The 21,006-nt window shown below is 46.2% G+C and overlaps 1 protein-coding gene across 4 annotated transcripts in view; it reads right to left on the bottom strand.

Moving 5' to 3' along the window:
• The window catches only part of XYLB (xylulokinase), a 1,749,028-nt gene that overhangs the window by 1,296,276 nt on the left and 431,746 nt on the right, over window positions 1-21,006 (bottom strand). For all 4 annotated transcript variants that reach the window (XM_069647728.1, XM_069647731.1, XM_069647730.1 and 1 more), the window contains one exon: window positions 11,277-11,358. In XM_069647728.1, coding sequence (XP_069503829.1) covers window positions 11,277-11,358 — 82 coding nt within the window. The remainder of the gene's footprint in view (window positions 1-11,276; window positions 11,359-21,006) is intronic.

The following is a 21,006-nucleotide window of genomic DNA, read 5'->3' as shown; positions in this document are numbered from 1 at the left end:
CCTCCTCCCCTCTCCTATTGGTTGCTTCGCTCCATACTGCCGTTTCCGCCTCCTCCCATTTCTGGAGATCATTCCACCAAACGTCTGCCTTTGGAGTGTTGTATGCTTTCCAACCCATGGCAATTCTGTGCTTGGCAAGTATATATGGTAAGTCCTTAAGATTGCTTACGTGTTTCAGTTTTCGCAGTCTAGGAAAAAACCCTACCATGCATGCCCACACAGATTCCACATCTATTGTGATCCCTTTAGCAGTCAATCAGTGGGCTACTTCTCTCCAGAATTTTCCAATTTCCGGGCATGCCCAGAACATATGTACCATTCCCGGGTTTACTTCCCCACATTTGGGACATGTTTGTATTTCTGCGCTCTTGAATCGAGCAATCCTCTGGGGGGTCATGTACGCTCTGTGGGTTAAGTATAGCTGGATTTGTTGCAGCCTCGCATTCCTGGACACTTTTTTATGGTACCTCTGAACCCTCTCCCACAACCCGTCATCCATGATTTCTCCCGCTTCTTCTTCCTAGTCCCGTCTCAGCGGAGTCACTTCCTTTCCCACCCTGGACATCAGCAGTTCGTAGATTCGGGAAACCTTGTGTCCCACCTCTGCAATATGATAAATTGTTTCTATGGCCGTATCAGGTTGGTCTTCCAGCACTATTTCAGACCATGTTTCTCTCACCCACCGTACCAATCTGGTATAAGTGATATACTGCCCCAGGTGTAGACCCGTTTCTTCTACCAGTACATTAAAATCCATTATCCTCCCCTGTTGCCTTATATCTCCCATTGTTGCAATGCCGACCGGTTCCCAATGCTGACAAATCGTCTTCCTCAGTTGCTCGTCCACTACAGTCAATGCCACTAGCGGCACTTGCGGAAAACATGGGGTTGGGTTCTCCATGGCCTTACGCCACATCTTCCATCCCAGTTCCAACATACCCGGCGCCCTTTTAGCTCAGGTTTGGGCAGCCATATCCATTCTTTTTAAAAAAAACGGGGCACATTCAGGCCTCAGCAATTTGGACCCTGATGTTCAGTCTTCCGTCAACCACGTAGCCACATATTGTAATTGACTGGCCAAAAAATAGATCTCAAGGTTGGGCAGTTGTATGCCCCCTTTGTCTTACATGTTCTTTAGCTTCCATAGGGCTATTCTATTCCTGGTATTATGCCAAATGCTTCTGCATATGATCTGAAGTTTACCACAGAATCGCTTGGGTATCATGTATGGATTATTACCAAAAAAGTGTAACAGCCTCAGCAATACAACCATCTTCAACAGCGCCACCCTCCCCACCATGGCTGGAGGGAGTTTAGCCCAGAATCTCATGCTGTTCTCAATATTTGCCACTGCCTTCTCTGTGTTATGTTTATATTCAGCCTCCACCATATGATAGATATCAATCCCCAGGTATCTAAAGGTTCTGGTTTCCCAGGGTACTTGTAGTATTGGTAGGTGTTCCTGTGGAATTCCTTTGTATCTACCCAGGGGGAATATGCACGACTTCTTAGGATACACTGCAATGCCAGAGAACATCGCAAATCACACCATCACTTCTAAGATGTATTGCAGGTTTTCCTCTGGATACCTCAAGCATAACAGCATATCATCAGCATATTATGGTATCAAGTGTGGCCCACCTTTCGTGAAGATTCCCACCTCCTTGTATTGTTGCCTCAGGTATATCACTAGGGGTTCCAGTGCAAGAATGTACAGCATCGGGGACCAAGGGCATCCTTGTTTGGTGCCCCTACTAGGTTGCCACCTCTCTGAAATGATCGCTCCCGTCTTGACTCTGGCTAGTGGTGTGCTTTACAGTAGTTTCGCCCACTTGAGGTACCTGGGTCCTATTCCATATTCTTTCAGGGCTGCCATCAGCCAAGGCCATTTGACAGAATCGAAGGCCTTCACCGCATCTAATGAAACAATTGCAACTTCCTGCGGGTCTCCTTCTGTTTGCTCTATGACACGGTGGAGCCTTCTGAGATTGTCGGATATGCTTCTGTGCAGAACATATCCGGTCTGATCAGGGTGTATAAGTCTGCTTATAACCTGTCTCAGTCTGTTTCCCAACACAGCCGTGAGTATCTTGCTGTCCTGGATCAGCATGGATAGCGATCTGTACGACCCACAATCAATGTTTGACTTATTAGGCTTGAGAAGTGGAATGATGATAACCTCTCTCAGGGATTCTGGCAATATCCCTATTTCGAATGCTTCATTTACCATTGGCAGCAGCAGGGGGAGCACTTCCATCTTATACGTTTTGTAAAACTCACTGGGGAGTCCATCCGCTCCCGGGGCCTTACTAGTGGGCAATTGCTCAATCACTGCTACTAGTTCCTCCAATGTGATTGGGGCATCCAGGTTCTCTCTCTCTTCAGCACTCAATTTAGGTAAGCCAATATCTTCCAGTGTTTAACCATCTCAATCCATTCTCCCCCTTCTACGTCTCCATACAATTGTTTATAGAACTCAAGGAACTCCATTCACGCCCTCTTCGGTGTCGAATATTTGTCCGCCCTCCCCCTGTATTGCTCTGATCGTTGGTCTGGGTGTCTCATTTTTATACAACCACGCTAGCAGCCCCCCCGGCTTGTCTCCACCCGAGTGCTGCCTCTCTATGTATTTCTTGTAATTTAAATTACATAATCTCTCCAGTGCCCTCCACATTCTTGCTGTAATTTACTTATGGTTTCAGCATCCTCCAGGGAGTCATCTCCTCTGCGCATGACTGCCTCTAGTTTTGCCTATGCCCTTTGCAGCTCCTGCAGTATACCTCCTTGTAGCTCTTTAGATTTAGCTATAGCCGCTCCCCTCACCACCACCTTAAATGCCTCCCATATGGTGCCGGCCGATTCTACACTTCCAGTGTTATTTTCGAAATATTCTGCAATTTCCTTCCTCGGGTCCCCTCTGAACACTGTGTCTTTCAATGCTTTAGCTCTGAGCCACCACGTTGGGATCCTAGCTCCAGGAGGCAAATATTGCCATGTTAAGACCAGTGGCGAGTGGTCCGAGAGGACCCTCGCTTTATATTCAGACCACACTATCTCACCCGTCATCTCAGGAGAAGCAAACATATAGTCTAGCCGTGTATATAAATTTTGTGGGGCCGAATAATGCAAATAATGTCTATCCTGTGGGTGGTGTAGCCTCCATATATCTTCCAACTTAAAGTCTCCTAACGGGGTCCTCAAGGTTTTGGCTGCGGGGGTGGGTTTATCCAATTTCCCGACTGACCTATCCATCCTGGGGTCCAGCGTGCAGTTAAAGTCCCCACCCCATATAACCGCCTCCCCGCCCCAGGTACGGGCTAATCGTACTATATAAGGTCTTAAAATAAGCCACTGTATCTTGGTTAGGGGCGTATGTATTGAAAATACACAATTCTCTATTTTCTATCAATCCCCATATCGCTACCATCCTCCAGTCAGACTCCACTGTGGACTGCAACAGCTGGAAGGGGACATGTGGTGCTACCCAGGTAATTAACCCTCTAGCGTATACGTTGCCCCTACGGTGGTCCCCTTCCATTTCTTTTTTATCACCTCTTGCTTTTCTTTGGTGAGATGATTTTCCTGTAATAGGGCGATATCTAGTTTCTGCCTCCTTAAGTACATCATGATCATATTCCTCTTCAAGTAACTGTTTAGCCCCCTAACATTCCTAGTTACTATCTTAAGGTCTCCCATCTTTCATACATACCCAGTCCCACCTCTGTCCTCCCTTATCTCCTGCATCATGTGCAGCAGTGCGTGGATGTAAGCTTGTGTATAGGTGTAGACTTGTTCCCTAACTATTGCTACCACACCAAACTCCACAACTCCCCTCCCCCTCCCCAACCCCAACCCAACTCAAACTCTATCCCCCCAACTACCTCGCCCACTTCCCCCAACCCCAACTGATGACCAGCTCCATCCCCGGATCTCAGGCATCCCCGCATGTAGTCTTTTCTTGGTTACATCCACATCCCCTCCTGTTGCACCCCGTAATTCCATCAATACACGGCAGAGACATAGAGCACAGCAAGTCCCCACACGCACCATTGCACATTCTCACCTTCAGGTTTGCCGACAAGGGGCTGGCCGAACTCATCACGTGTGCGCCAATCACGTGTGTGAGCCACGTGATCACTGGAGCGAGCGTTCAAAAGCGACGCGCGAACTCCCATCCGCGCTTCACAGCTGATCTTGGTTGGACTACGGACTACGGACTTGACGCTGCTTTTCTTGATCTTGGATTTTGCCCTTGGATTCTGACCCGCTTCCCCTTTTGTACCTCGCCTGGACCTGCTTCCTTCTGGCTTTGACCTGGGCTACTCCCACGGACTGCTTCTTGGATTTCCCTTGTTTGGTACCTTGTCTTGAACCGCTCCCCCTGGACACGACCTCGGCTTTCCTCCTGGACTGCAATTGGATTGCCCCTTGGTTTAGACTCTGCTCTCTGGATCACGTGCCATATTGTTTGGCTCACAGTACCAGGTTCCGTATCAGGTGGTGATTCCATCCTTCAAGTGCATTGGCAGGCTGCTACCTTGTCGTCAACCCTGCTGGCTCCCTCAGACAAACACCCCACATCAACATTGGTTTCCAAACAACCACTCAGGGTAAGCTCCCTTGTAGATAAACATTAAGGATTGTGTACAGGGTGTATTTGTTATCTAACCCGTGTGTTTGCCTTACAGTGGTCGGGGGGACATCTTCCGGCATTCCTGGTTCCGGCTGACGACATTCACCACCTGTGGCCTCAAGGGCTGCTTGAGCAGTATATTGATTGTTTGCTCGAGTGGAACTTGGGGACAGAGGTATCATCGCCTACATGACCATCAAGTCTTGACAGTTACTACCCGTACTCAGGACACCACAGGGGGTATCACCCTACTGGGGATCCAACTAATCTAACTACTGGGGTTAAAGTCGTGTCCCTCTTTCCTCTCACAAATTAAGTCTATAACATGCCGCACTCGACCCCCCTCATGATTCACTCACATGTATATTCTAGTCCAACGAGTCCACATGATGAGTATGCAAAACTGTCCGTATCTGCACCTTGCTGACATGCCCAACGCACCCCCACTAATCGCCCTCGCTACATTAGCATCTATCTAACAACCAGTAGGGAGACGCAGGGTCACTTATCCTGTCCACCCGATCTGGGCCAGCAGTATCCATAGGGCAGCCGTGGGCGTCCAACCAAGTCGCAGCTTCCTCCGGTGTCTCAAAAAAACGCTCTGCCCTTGTGTAGGATATTGAGTTTCGCAGGATACATAAGCCTGTATTTGAAGCCCTATGCTCTCAGTCTTTTCACAGCCACGTAGTTGAGATGTTGCCTTTGCACCAGCATGGTGTAGTCCGGATACACTGTGACAAAAAAATTCCAGGATCTTTTCCCTGTCTATGTAGTTCAATATTTTAGTAATAATTGCTTGGGGAGGAACCCCTGGCTGGGGTTTCCTAGCCTGGGCCCTGTGCACCCTCTCAACTGCGAACCCTTGGGTAAGCACTCCAGCGCCAATTTCTTGGATCAGCACGTTCTCCACGTAATTCGTGGGATCAGAACCTTCTTCCTCAGGTAGCCCCACCACACGGATGTTGTTGCGTCTTGCTCGCCCCTCTGCCTCTTCTGCCCAGTTTTCCAAGTGGCGCACCTGTTGTTGTAATATGTGAACATCCTTGGCGTTGGCAGTGCTGACGGCGGTGTTTGTTTTTAACACACTTTCCAGGCCACTCGTACGTTCCGCCAGCACTCTCACATCCTGTCGTAAGAGGTTTATGTCCACACCAACCGTGTCAATTTTAAGTTCCAGCACCGCCTTCAGTTCCGCTATGGCTGCATCAAGTTTCAGCTCTGTTATGGCGGCCAGGATCAGACTATTGTTCCGCGCCAAGACTGACGTCCCCTGCATGTCATCTTTGGCCTTTATGGGCATGCTTGGGGACTGTGGTATTTTGGTGAAGATCTCCATCGTAGGCCGTTTCCCTTTGACATTGCCACTTTTGAGCGCCATCACTCTCGCCGTCCGTCGGGCCTGAATGTCCAGTTCACAGAATCATATGGTTTCAAATGCAGCCGCAGTTCACAGTCTAGGCCCAGCTTCCTCTTAGTGATTGTCCTGAGCCCCCAGTTGACGCAGCACCATATGTTGTTCTTCCCTACTCTAGGTTATTCCTTCACGGGCGGGGTGTCCGCCTCACCCGTCTGTGGACTTGCTTGGTCTTTGTACACCCACTAATCCTGTTCCGTCTATTCCTTAGTGGGCATCCAGTGTTCTTCAGACCTCTCAAAATCATTTGTCTGTTGCCCCTGGGGCGTGCCGCCTATGACCGCCTTTTGTGTGTTTCCCGCTGCAGCCACTTTGTGTGCTCAATGTGGCCTTATATGCGCAACAATCAGGGAAAGTCGTCACTGTGGGGGTGCCCTTGCACTCTATGTCGTTATCACCTGCCAGAGGGGGTGCTCTCTCTACGGTGTGTACTCCCCTATAATAAGCTGGTAATGTTGTTTGGGTCTCCTCTTCAGCATCACACTCCACATGAGATCTGGGTTCAATTATATAGTGTCCTGTTTTTCAACTACATACAGGGCCATCCAGTCCACTGTGGCACTTATGCATCAGGATCACGATGGGTATGTCTTTCACAGGGCAGTCACTTTTCCATGTATGGCCTCACAACGTTATGTGAGTGTGCAATCATGCACAAGATATGGGTGCAAGGTTGTTCTTTGTCTCCTCATAGGCTTTCTACACAAGCCTCGTCCGTGTGGCAGGCTCTGATTGCCACTGCGCTGCGCCTGAGTGTGAAACAGTGTATGCCCGTTGGAGCGCTTGATCCTCTAGCAGTTCAGTAATCCTCCGGGCAGTCATACATTGAGACTCTGCTGCCGTCTCCCGCTCGTCAGCTGCGGAGATGCCACAGTAGTTTCAAGCATCCCTCGGGCAGACACATCCAGTGACGGGAACAAAAGGGAGAGCCCCCTTCGTTCTCGTGTTGCGGTGCCTTATTCCATTATAGTCCGCACCAGGTGCCGTCTCCCGAACACTGCCGCAGTAGGTCGTGCGGCAGATAATTCATGGAGGCTGCGTAGGTGCTTCCACACTTGCCGGCAGCCTTTTTGGCTGCACCATCACAGGAGCCCGTTTATCCGCTGAGGCTCAGCACACGATCCTCTCTCTGCTCTCCCCGGGGCGTATACTGTGCTTGGTTTCTCACCGGCACGTACGGCTGTAGCCTTCTGTCCGTATGAGATGCTTGCAGCAGTCCACAGCTAAAGCCCGCTCCGGACACACTCTGTCGTTTCCCCAAGCATTCCTTTGTTGGAACTCGGGCGCCATTTTAAGTGCCTCGTATCGGAGCATCTCCAGAAGCAATTGCTCACGATAATTACAGTCCTGTTTCACCGTTCTGCATCAAAGTATGATCAGCATGTGCACCTCATGTTCACACATCAGCAGTTGAGTCTGTATTCCAAGGGTCACAGAATTCACGCAGGATAATTGTAGAATCATCAGGAGCAGCATAGAAACGCGACCTAGTCCATGGCTCCTTAGCCACGCCCCCTCCCTTGGAGGGCCATATTTATGTTTTTAAATTGACTAAGTTTCAGCTCTGATCTAATGGACATTGCATAGTTTAAAATTAATTCAGTGACACAGACCTGCAAAATGAAATTTCTCTGCACCAATGTTTTTACAGCGAAACTCAAATGGTGCAAGATTCTTTTTAATGTATACCGCATTGTATTGAATACAAAAAACATCCAGCCACAGCCTAGCACTGTGAAGACTATGACCTGTGAATGCAGTTGGTGACTGCATGCCCAAAGGCAGGGAGGAGACCTTCCACTTACAGTTACAGCACATTATGAAATTGCAATCAATATTCATATTTTACAAGAGTATATGCCTTATAATACTGTAAACACACTCACTGATCGCTTGGATAATGTGGACCCCCGCCAATGGGGTGAAAGCATATCGCACTCCTGGATTTCACCAGGATGCAAATGGTGTTTTTTTTTTACCTCTTTCCGGGGAATTTGTGCGCAAGCACATCTCCTGACAGGGGGGAAAAAAGGTCAAAAAATTGCCGATGCCATTAAAATGGAAAAGGGACTAGGTCCCATTTCCGATGACAGCTGGCATAAAAAACATGTTATAAAATGGCTGCCATCATCTGAAAATGGAATTAGTTCCTTTTCTATTGTATGCCGTGGGTGCCTGCAGTAATCATACAATCGTGCCCGGGCAGGACAGATTGCGACTGGTCTTTCGTGGGTGCAAATTAACATTACTAACGCGTAATTGAGTTTTTCAGCTATTTTGTCAAGTACATATAGAGAAAAGGCTGAACTTGTAACTGTTTAAAGGGGATAGTTATCACTTTATTCTTCTTGATCACATCAGTTAGCTGTTTACATAACCCTACATGTAAAGAATGGGCAGTAAACTGCCTATATGTTATGGGAGGGAACTAAAATAATAGGTTACATCATCACAATGTCAAGACTGCGGGAGAAGACTCTCTCAGTGATGACTGCACACTGATCCAAGATAACCCTGTCATGGGTAGTGAGAATCTCTCAAGATCTAGTTACAAGGAAAAACCTCCAATGTGGTAAACGCTATATAAGAGTATTCAGGTGGGCAAATGTTTAATGAACAAGCAGGCAGACAAACTAAAAGCCAAAGCAATCCTGAAGGACCCTGAACTTCCTGAAATGCCACTGATGCAAATGCTGTTTCACCATTCCTGTATGATCTTTACAGATGTGGTGGGGGCAAGACCTAGATTGGAAGGGATTAAGAGGGTGCAGGGGTACCCCTTTTAAAAAAAAAAAAAAAAACACAAAGAGTGGGAATGACGCTCGAAGGATTCTACTGCCTTCAATATGAACTGGATCCCATTGGGAAGGCTATGATGCTGGTTCTTGCTATGTACACATTGAGAGCAGTACAACATTATTGAAGGGCATTTTTCACCAGTAGTTTAACCATGAAGTGCTTTTAAGTGAGTTTAATGGTTGAAGTATTTTCATTGGGCGATTCTTACATATAACTAGCTGGGATATCCGGCATTGCCCGTGTCCTGATTGAGTGGTGTCTCATGTGCCCTGGAGGAATTGGCTCTTGTCCTCATGTCAGCAAGTCTTGCTTCAGTTTGCTCTGGCATCTCATTTGCCCTGGAGAAAGTTGCTCTTGTCCTCTGGTCGGCTAGTCGTGCTGATGTTTGTTGATGTGTTTCAGAAGCTCTTGATATTGTAATTTTTTTAAAATTCCCTTTAAAGATGCTTCAATAAACAGTTTCGAACTGTATACAGTAGTAATATATGTTAAAAGAATAACTAACATATCAAAAATGTTGCTTCAGACACTTTTCCAAATGTTGCCTTCTCCTAGTACCTACTGCACTGAATCGGGGTGAGCATCAGTAAAGGAGGGTGTCGACAGAGTACATTTGTTTGATTCCGCACATAGACTACAATCTTCCTCCAGACAAAAGATGAATCCATGCAAAATTTGGTAGACGTGGGTTTAATGGTGTGGCTTTGTACAGCCGGACAAACATGTACACACAAATAGATACATTCAGCTTTATATCTAAAGTTACAAGGATAGTAGGTAAGGGGGTGAAGAGTTGAATTTAAGGGTAAGGTGGAAGAGTCAGCGAGAAGGGCCACATATGAAATGGTGTGTGGCAAAGAGCTAGGTGTATGTGGTTAGGAGTTAAGTGTAAGGTGAAAAGTAGCAAGAACCTTGAAGTGAATATTTAGGGGCAATGGATTATCAAAAAAGTGCAACTTTGGGGGTGGGGCAGTGGGGACTAAGTATCAAAAGCTGAAACTATGTTCTGTGAAATACTTGAATAAATTTAATGCATAACAACGTGAGGAAAATGCACTCACTGAAAATGGTGCTGGAGGAAAAAAACATGAGGAAGTAACTTAGATATGTAAATTGGTGGGGAGGATAACAAGCAAGGCCTCCTCTACTTCCCCTCCGTTGCCCCTCTTCTCCCTTCAAACTCTACTTTATTTGCTCACTCACTCATTGACCCAAAGAGTGGGGATGTCCCAAATTCAACCGATTAAAATGTGGTAACCTTAGAAAGGAGCTAAAATCCCACCTTTTCCAGTACCACTTCTGCCACTGTTAATAAGTCTCCTGGCGGAAACGGGCCAGATTCTCAAACCCTTTTTTTGGCGTGCATCGCATCATGTGCACCAAAAAGCTGATTCTCAAAGGGCATCTTAAATGTGCTTGTTAGAGGCCCTTGTTCACCCCTTTTGGCATTTTTGCGCATAACGGCGGCTTTTTTGTGCATTTAAAAGTGCATATTTATAAAGGCGCAGAAAGGAGGCTAATGCCTCTGAGGCTATTTCGAGCAGTTGCAAATCATGACCGGGTAATTTCTGACCCCATCACGATTTTTTCTCTAAGTGTGAGAGGTGCGTTCTAAACCGTGGCTGTCACACTTGTTTCCATCCCCCATAAAAGGATGGACATGTTTTTTTTTTCAAGCATTGCACAGAGATGGCCCTTTTAAGGGTCATCACTGTGAAATATGCAGGCTGCTGGGAGCCTGCCATACGTTAGTGTCAGGAGCGCACTCCTGAAACTAATGTATGCAAGTGGGCTGGACAGAGCATCTTTGCGCCACTCTGCATCCCATCTTGAAATGCACAGGTCACTTTAGAGAAGAAGGGGACCTGTGCATTTCTGAAAGTAGCGCAAATGAAATGAGGAAATGAGCGCATTCTCTGCGCCTCTTTCATCTAATAAACTAATGTATGCAAGTGGGCTGGACAGAGCATCTTTGCGCCACTCTGCATCCCATCTTGAAATGCACAGGTCACTTTAGAGAAGAAGGGGACCTGTGCATTTCTGAAAGTAGCGCAAATGAAATGAGGAAATGAGCGCATTCTCTGCGCCTCTTTCATCTAGACTTACGAGGCTGTGTCCCAATGTGTCTACTGGCGTAACTAGCATTACTCTTCAGGGTCTATGCTTTGACAGTCCAACCCTGCCTTATCACATTTCATATAATGGCTGAAAAAATCCCACACCTGTATCTGTTCACCTCCTCCTAGTGTAAAAAGAGATGACACATTCGTGATAGATGGTTGTGTTTTGCGAGCTTCACTTCTGAGATAGTGTTTGGGTGAATTACATTTCTATCAAAAGATACATTGAAGGAATTCATTTGAATAGCAGAGAACAATGTCCACATGCCTCAAACACCCATTACTGAAAGTTAGCCTTGAATTGTCTCACCTGGATTGTCTCCTGTAAATGTAACAATCTTGCAGTCTGGATCAAAGCCATAGCGCACAACATGATATGGTGAAATGGACCCCTGGAGAGGAAAATGATAGTTATTCGGCCAGATTTCAGAAGCAAGAATTGAATTTGCAAAACACAAGATCTTTGCAAGCCATAGAGGAGGTACAATAACAATAAAACTGTGAGGGTTAAATGCTTCTGTGTTTTGCATCCTTCAGAGCGGTTGGTTTTAGGCTGATAAAACTAGGGGTAACATACTACTGCCCTATATAACAATGACATTTATTTGATATGGAGCAAAATTGCAAGCCCATTTAGTAGCTGCATACTGTGAGAAACAAGAAGGTGTCTCACCCGCTAGTCCCCGGGGATCTATCATCCACATGGCCATGACACGGCCATAGCTTTTGGATCCAGTTCCTGTGGGTGGACCAGTGCGGGAGGATCACCTGGATGGGGGGTCTTGTGGGAGTGGGACACTGGACAGTGATTCGCGGTAGCCCCTTCCCTGATAATTACACACACCTGACTTTCATCACACTTCCCCAAACCGATTAAAGGCAGAGCACGAAAGCACACTCTGAGCAAGGCAAAATACATGAGGAAGCAGCAGTTCCAAAATGGCAGTTTAATACAAGGCGAAAGACGGCAAGACCGAAGCGGATTGCAAGGAGGGAAGTGCCCTTCACCTTTTCACCGAAAGACCATAACTTTCATGAGCCTTCGAGGATAGGAAACGTAAGACCTGGAATGAAAGCTGAAGAATCCTCCATTGTGTGTCTTTGATACCCAGGGCTGGCCTGCGTCGATAGTCAAGGCGGTGAATATAGTTTGTTGAAGTGGTACTGTCCTTGGCTCATACGACAAAGCAGCACCAGTGGAGTCAGCACAGCCGGTGAGTTGGGGAGACGGATATCAGACCGGTCTGTGTGGAAGCCAAGGTTACAAGCGGCAACATTGTAAAGAGAGAACTGAAGAGTACAGTGTAAGAAACGTGTGTGGCAAGCAACACAAATATAATTAAAACAGCAGATGAGTGACTGAACTTTGAAGCTAAGATACAATACCGTAGACAGAGTGGTCTGTCGCCACGTGGATGCTCATTTGAAAGTCTCTGTTAGGTATCCAACTGAAAGGTGTCAAATGTTAAAAGGAAAGGAACTGTGAAATGAAATCGAAATGGCCTGCAACGGGTCAAGCCAAACCCTGTGCACATTCGATAGTCTTCGATACTTTGTTAATTGAAATTTATCCGAACCTGGCTGAGGGAGACTAATTGTGTTAAAAAGAGATCTGAACCCGGCCGTAAGGAAAAGGGTGCCGAAAGGTGGTGCAGGACAGTTTTCCCGTGCAAAACGGGCAAAAGCCTACACTTCCCATGAGCCTTTCTGTTATCAGTTAGGCCAGCACGTGCGCAGGCTCAAGTACACTATTTAAGTGACTCCTCAGCCCGTGCTACATGTTGGTGATTATTGGCGTGGCAGGCACGGGCAGGGGGAGAGCAGGTGTGCAGGCATTCTCAGATGTTGGCGGACAGAACCCAGGCCATGCAGTGAGGTATTGTGCTTATGAAGGGCTCTGCTCCTCCGTGGGACAAGAAGCAGATTGCAGCATTGTGTTCCGTCCAACGTGGGAGGAATCCTTGCCTGGGATGGGGTCTGGCAAGCCCTCCCAAGGCCCGAGTTAAGTGGCTGCAGGGAGCGTGAGGGTGATTTGATGTAACATTTAGATTTGGCTATGAAGCAGCGTGCACAGGGTGCAATGCCTGGGCATTTCATATCTGCACACTGTACAGACGTTTAGCACATGTACGGATATCGCACATGGGGTTCCCTGCAGAAGGGAGTCTCATAACGCATGCAGGGCAACCGCAGGAAGCGAACTCCTGGCACTTTGAACATTAGAAGTCTGGGAGCACTTTCTCATGTTAAGAACGTAAGTTGCTTGTGTTTGTGTGTGGCAGCTTGCTTTTGTTCATTTTCATGTTGTGGCAAGTTGCTTATGTTCAATGCATGGCAATGAGTAACCCTTCGCCTGATGACACAGCAGGAGGAGTTTGAGTTCTCCCAAGAAAGGAATACAACGCAAGTTCAGCATATATGTTTGTTGCCTTGCGCTTTGTCCATTTTAATGTTGTACGCTGTTGCAGTTATCTATGGCCATCCATAACTCATTATGTGCTTTTGTTTGTTGCTGGCAGGGAACCGTCAAGTAAGGAATACATGAGTAGTGAAGCTATATCCTAATCAAAAAGGGTATAGCTAGTGTCAGGATATGATAGGAGGTGTCACACAGATTCAAGCAAGTGTGTGTGTTAACAGGTTGTTTCTTTCCCTATACCTATCCCATTCAAGAACCCTAACCCTCTTTCCAGTGATCCTAACACCCTTACCTATCCACAACCTCTCCCAAACCACCACCCCCCCACTTTGGCTGCCTCGTGGTAACTGTATATGCTAAAATCAGGCGCCCTAGCCAACCAAGGTGGAAGGGGTCAACTACATTTGGCTTCAGTGGCTAGGAAGGAGTTGCCTGATACTCCAGGGGTGTGACAATCACCAACCCCCAAATTGGGATAATTAAGCCACCCAATCCAAGTGGAGTCCCCTCCACCATTAACAGAGGTGTTAAAAGCACTACAGGATATTCAGGCAGAGTTAATTCAGTCCCGGCAGGAGACTGCTACGTTGAAGAGGCACGTTAGTGGGTTAACAGCTCAAGGAACGCCACTGCATGGGGAGATGGCAGCAGTTTAATCTGCAGGAGCCTCTAGTCGAGCCAATACAGAAGTTGTCCAATAACAGTTTGGTGTTGCATTGGCAGACCCAGAGAGATTTGAGGGGGATCCTAGGAAGTTTTCTACCTTTTTGACGCAATGCGAGTTACATTTTTTATGCAAACCTACAGCATTTGAGTCCGCTCAGGCACAGACAGCTTTTGTTATTTCCTATTTGACGGGGGACGCTGCTGCTTGGGCAATTCCCTTAGTACAGAAGGACGAGCCTATTTTATATGACTGGGCTGGTATTTCAGTGGAGTTTGCGCAACTGTTTGATCACTGTAATGTATCATTGGCACAGGACAAAGAATTATTAGCACTGAGGCAGGGTACTAAGGATTTGGTGACCTATGTGACGCAATTTAATCGCTTAGTGGTAGAAACGGCGTGGCCGGATCCCAAACAAGCAGTTTTATTTTATCAAGGATTGCGAGAGGAATTAAAAGATGCAATAGTTCATGTCGAACCACAGCCAGAGTCATGTAGTGCATTAATTGACTTGGCACTGCAGTTGGATGATAGACTGGGTGAGTGCAAGGGAGAGAAGAGGACAGATGGAGTACCATTTGTGCATCTAGACAGAAGTAAGGAAGTTGGGGGACGTACAGGTGGGGACCAGGGGGAGCCCATGCTGATAGGGAGCATCTGAGGACTTTTGTCTGCGGAAGAAAAGGAAAAGAGGAAGTCCAATAACTTGTGTTTCTATTGTGGGAAATCGGGTCTTACATCTGGAACTGTCCCAATACACCCGCTCGACTTGGGGAAAAGAGAAAGGTGGAGGCGGGAAAAGAAGGGGCTTGGTAAGTGGGGGAACAACTATACTGAGCCAGCAGGAGGCAAAGTTCCCTTCAGCAGTGGCTAATACTATGCTGGTTAAGGCTCCTCATATCTATGTATTGGTGACTTTAATTTGCAAATAGTAAGGAGATGGTATCGGCAATGGTGGATTCTGGGGCCACAGGGAATTTTATAGATAATGCATTGGCAACTAAGTTAGGACTTCCCACAAGAATGAAGGAAGAGAGTGAGTTGGTGCAGGCAGTGGATGGCTTATGTTTGACCTCTGGTCTTATTACCACTCAGACCCAAGAGGTAAGGATGTGGTGTGTTGAGGGTCATGAAGAGGTTATCATGTTCGATTTGATTGCTGCTCCCCAATTCAGAGTAATTTTGGCAATGCCCTGGTTTGTGGTGCATAATCCAAGCAAAGACTGGAAAGGAAGTACATTGACTTTTGGAACTGAGCAGTGTGGATCTCATTGGGGGTCCCACAACTTTTTTGGTGGAGGGAGTGAATCAGCAAGTGTTTGCTGGCGTATTTGACAAGGGTGGGGCATCCCAGTTGCTGCCCCATAGGCCATTTGATTGTGTAATCGAGTTGGAACCGCAGGCTAGGTTACCTTGCAGTCCGGTGTATGCCTTATCCGAAAGAGACACAACATTTGCAGGAATATTTAGATGGGATTTTGGCCTGTGTGTTCTAAATCCCCAGTTTCATCTCCCATGTTTTCTGTGCCCAAGAAGGAGGGTACCTTAAGAACTTGCATTGACTACAGAGCACTAAATAGGGTGACCATCAAGAACCGGTTCCCGTTGACATTAATTTCAGTATTGTTAGACCAGCTGGCCAAAATATATACCAAGTTGGACATAAGGGGAGCGTACCATCTCATCAGGGTGAAGGAGGGTGACAAGTGGAAGACAGGTTTCCATATGAAGTTTGGTTTATTTGAGTATTTAGTGATGCCTTTTGGTTTATGCAACACTGCTGCTTCTTTTTCACATTTTATGCAGGAGGTATTGCGAGAATATCTGGATTAATTTGTGATTTTGTGCATTGATGACATTTTTAATTTTTCTGAGTCAGTTGAACAACACATACAGCATGTTAAGGCAGTGCCAGCCAGGTTACAGGAGTATCAATTGTTTGCAAAGTAAGAAAAGTGTGAGTTTCATACCACCACTGTGGAATTTTTGGGTTTCATTTTGACACCAGCAGGTGTAGTTATGGATGACAAAAAAGTACAGGCAGTCACCAAATGGCCATCTCCCCAGTGTGTGAAGGACATTCAATAATTTCTAGGATTTGTCAATTTTATCGAAGGTTTATCAACAATTTTTCTGCCATCATTACACCTATTACACAATTGCTAAAGAAGGCTACCAAGTTCACTTGGTTGCTGAGGCTGAGAAAGCATTTGGGAAGTTAAAGGCAGCATTCACGGAGCCCCCAATTCTATGTCACCCCAATCTTGAAAAACAGTTTCAGGTGGAGACTGATGCCTCCAATATAGCCGTAGGGGCAATCTTGTCACAAGCAGATGGGGAGGGCATTTTACATCAAGTGGCCTATTTCTCGCGCAAATTGACAGCTTGTGAACAGAATTATGCCATTATGGATAAGGTACTTCTGGCAATCAGAGAAGCTTCTCTAGAAGAGCGTAATTATTTAATGGGAGCCTGACATCCAGTATTGATTATCACTGATCACAAGTACCTACAGTATTTGAGATTGGCTAGGACGTTGAGTTCTCGGCAGTTAAGATGGGCCCAATTGTTTGAAGTGTTTGACTTTGTGGTCACATACAGGTCGGGTATGAGCAACGGAAAGTCAGGTGCACTATCCAGGCAGGAAAATCTGGGATGACAATGTCAAGTGGAACAAAGTATCATTCCAACGGAGAAGATTGTGGGTGCTGTTACTCAGTTTTCCTAAAGAAAAGTGGACAGAGTGGTTGAAGAAGGGCAAGGCCAGACTCATACGAGAGGCAGTACCCTATCAAGAGCAGAGGCTGTTTCTTCCCACTGAGTCATTGAGGACAAAAGTCTTGTTTTGGAGCCATAATTCTCCAAGGGCAGGGCATGTGGGTGTCGGGGAAAACCAAGACATGGTGCAGCAGTATTTTTGGTGGGAAGGGTGGGCCTTCCAGGTACAGAAATATGTGGCAGATTTTGAGACTTGTGTATGATCTAAAGCAGATCATTTGAAGAAGGCTGGGTTGTTGCAGCCATTGGCCACTCCCACCGAACCTTGGGCATGTGTATCCATGGACTTTGTTACTGAGCTGCCCCGGGATGGAGACTGTGATAAATCTTGATGATAGAGGCCTATCTGACAAAGCAATCCCATTTCATACCATGTGATGGTATTCCAAGTGCTGATATTCTGGCAGATTTATTTTTGCAGCATGTAGTAAGATTGAATGGCTTTCCCAGAACAATAGTATCCGACCGAGAGTCACAATTCACCTCTCGGTTCTAGCATGCTTTCTGTAAGTTACTCGGAATCTCCTGCGCAATATCCACTAGTTACCATCACCAGACGAATGGTCAAACTGAAAAAGTAAATCAGACCATGGAGCAATATCCAAGGTGTTTTTGGGCCAATGGTAAAACCTTGTCGGTTCGGGCTCTTTGGCTGGCGGAGTTCTGTTACAATAGCACCAAACACGATTCACTAGGCATGTCCCGTCATTTCTGTCTGTATGGCCAATATTGTCAAATGTTACCAGAAGAGGTTCCAAGGTTTAATAAGATCCTGGGGGTCACTGAATGCACGCGGGAGCTTCTTGAGATACGAGAGAGAGCACGCTAAAATCTGGACAAGGCTAAGGTGGTCTACAAGAGGCAAGCGGATCGAAAGAGACGATCCAGTCCTAAGTATGTGGTGGGAGATCGAGTGTGGTTATCCACTCAGCACATTAAGTTGTTTGGATCTTGTAAAATGTTGCCCTGTTTCATTGGACCATATACTATTGTACAATGTGTTTCTGACATGGCAGTGCGATTGCGATTGCCTTCTCATATGAAGATACATCCAGTGTTTCACGTTTCCTTGGTTAAACCCGCAGCTCCTGGTTTGGTGACAAGACAGGCTCCGGGGGGTGATGATGGTCAAGAGGAATTTGAAGTGCAGCACATCCTGGATTCCAAGTGGCATGGCACAAGACTTTGGTACCTGATTGCCTTGGTGGGTTGTGGTCCTAAGGACGATTCTTGGGAACCTGCAGAGGCAGTACAAGCAGATTGTCTGGTAAGCCTATTTCATCAGTCCCATACGGGTAAGCCGGGTCCTAGGAAAGGCCCTAGAGGAGGGGGTTATGTAAGGAAAAGGGTGCTGAAAGGTGCTGCAGGACAGTTTTCCTGTGCGACAGAGGGCCCTAATGCTAATGATTGAATTGTATCCTCATGCTAAAGAAGCCAGAGATCATGCTGTGCTCGAGTAAACCGCCTTGTCCAGTGCTGCTCAAAACCTGGGCAGGGTAGGCTAACAGCCTGAACATCCTGACATATCATTTTGTGAACTCTTCTTTCTTTTTCGTAACACTATTTCCCACACTATTTGTATTTAGAGGTAAATATTGGCAATAGGTTTATTAGTATAGGCCCTTTCGTTTTGACAAGACACCACTAGGACTGCGTTATTACTATTTGATGGTCATAGCTTGCTCCCTTCTGTAGATTTAGGATTAGATAGGCATTTATCAAACCCTCTCCGAAGTTCAATAAATGCCCTTGAACTGTGTTCGATTGTGTCTGTTTTACAGTTGCCTTCCTTAATAACACATCAATTCTGAGAAGCTTGTCAAATCTGCCAATAGTAGAGGTAGGACAGTCCAAGCCCTGCTGATTAGGATACACATCGCCTAGTTGGTTAGGTATATAATGGGATCCCTAACCTTCTCTAAGGCCGTAAACAGTTACTTATTGGTTGCGGCTGATTTTGCTACCTGTGATCTTGAGGCATTGCCTTAAACACAAGATATGAGCCATTAGGTAGAACAACAAGCCCAAAGTCCCATATTTTACCAGGGTGAGGTGCCCTAACAAGGTATTGAGGATGCAGGGATCTACATTTAATGTTGGGATTGGACCCCAGGTATCTTGCGCTGGTGAGTACAAGTAAGCATAGTGTCCAAAATTTTCATGAAGAAGATTTAATTGGTCGTTTTGGTAGGTCACCCAACACATGTTTCGACCCATGCAGGTCCTTCTCAAGGCTAAATTGTATCTGCGCTGCCCACGATGGTGGGTGAATTGGTATACTGGTTCGGAGAATCCCGAATGACATTAATAAGGATAGCACCGCTGTGCTGAATTTCTTGGTGAGCGTTAAAACGGTAATCTGTTTCTCTAGGATTATCGCGTTCTGCTCTGCAGATGTCCTTGTTCCAACAAGGACACATGCAGAGCTGACTGCAAGCCAAAAGGCTAAGCTCCTCCAAGCACATCGGGGTCTCTATATATAGCATCCAAGAGAAAACGCTGAGGGACGCTCCCCTTTGGTTTCTTCCAAGTCTCAAAGTCTCACAATGCGAGTGGCGCCTGGCACTGGAGGGCTGCTTGTTCTCTCTCTCGCTCTGCCAGTTGATGTATGGGGCCTGAATGTTGACTGTAGGAAAAATAGAGTGAATCTGGCGAGCCTCATTTTGGAGGCATGGGAAACAGCACATACATAGGATAGCGCACGAGGGGGGGCAGGAATTGTGGCCATCTCAACTTCCACACTTCCTCCTTTGGGATAGGACTGGCTATGAATTTCACCCTATTAGGCCAGCCACCCCTGGCTGAGAGGGGTTCCCCTCCCCTCTACACAAGGTCAGTGTACTGCTTTAAGTCCTTGCGTAAAGCCTCACAATATCTTAAGAGGCTTGGAGAACTCTAAATCTTCAGCCAATAATGAGATCTCTAAGAAGCTGTCCAAATAATACCATCTTGTCCCAACTGTAATCTGAGGGGAGTTTTAGGTGTACTCATTGGAAAGTTCAGGAGGCACTTAAAGATCTTGATTTCTTTGGTGCCTAACTGGGTGATTTGAAAGTTACCCATAGCTCGGCACCATAAAGTTAAACCTCTAAAGCCAAGTCAAATGAGCGTCCGCTAAAACATTTGCCAAATAAGACTGCGATGCATCAGTGTCTAGTGAGAATTAGATCACTCATTATCTGGCCATTCCGGGAGCCATCATGATTGATTCAGAATACAAATAGTCAAAGGTGCTCACCCCCTCTACCAGTTGCCCCGCTAGAGATTGATGGTGCTTTGGGGACCCTTTAGAGCGGACCACTAGAGATTTCCTTTTGTCCAAGTTAATTATAAGCCTATTTTAAAGACAGATGTTCTTAAAACTGTGTAGTGATTTCTGAAGACCAGTTGGAGTTTTAGAAATTAGCACTGCATCATCATAAGAGCACTATAACGGTTGCCACTTAAGGTTGGAGCACCCGGGTAAATTTTGCTCAAGGATGCAAACATATCATTAATAAATAGAAAAATCAAGCAGAAGCAATAGCACACCCTTTGCAGACACCTCAGATGACTGGAAATGGCTCTGTGAGTTCACTCCCAGGTTCCCATCTCTCTTCCAACATGTTACTTCATACATTCTTAATAGCAATAATGCCATGCTCAGGAATGAAGATCCTAGTAAGCACTGTCCAGAGTTCAGCCCTGAGCACTGTGTAAAATTCTGTCCGAGACGCAAAGACCATACACAGATTCTGTTCCTTTTGAAAAATGTGTTTTTGTATCAGCAGATACAACCTAAATACCTGACCAATCATACGGACTTCTCTTTTGAAACCAGATGGTAATTGAGAAAACACATTGTGTTCAGTGTGCCTCCTGTTAACTTTACTATGGAATTTTGCTACCGAGTCCAATAGTGAGATTGGTTGGTAATTAACAAGCTCAACTTCATTACCTTTTTTCTAAATTACTATAATGATTGAACTTCTCCAAGAAGAGGGGTGCACTAAATAAGCATTGAACAAATTAAAAAGCTTTGTCATGGGGAAGTTCCCAAACTAATAGTGTGGGAAGCGGGGAAAGCGACCTGGCGGGGAGGTCTGATGAGAAAGGGGGCCAGCAAGAAAAGGGAAAGAAACTTGATCGAAAACAAACTCAGAAATGAGATATGTCGTTTAGATGGGGAAGCAAGGA

This window comes from Ambystoma mexicanum, chromosome 2q, assembly GCF_040938575.1.
Source record: "Ambystoma mexicanum isolate Mex_15411 chromosome 2q, UKY_AmexF1_1, whole genome shotgun sequence".
Classification (NCBI taxonomy): domain Eukaryota; kingdom Metazoa; phylum Chordata; class Amphibia; order Caudata; family Ambystomatidae; genus Ambystoma; species Ambystoma mexicanum.
Note: the sequence above shows the minus strand (reverse complement) of the source record. Positions and strands in the feature narration are given on the sequence as shown.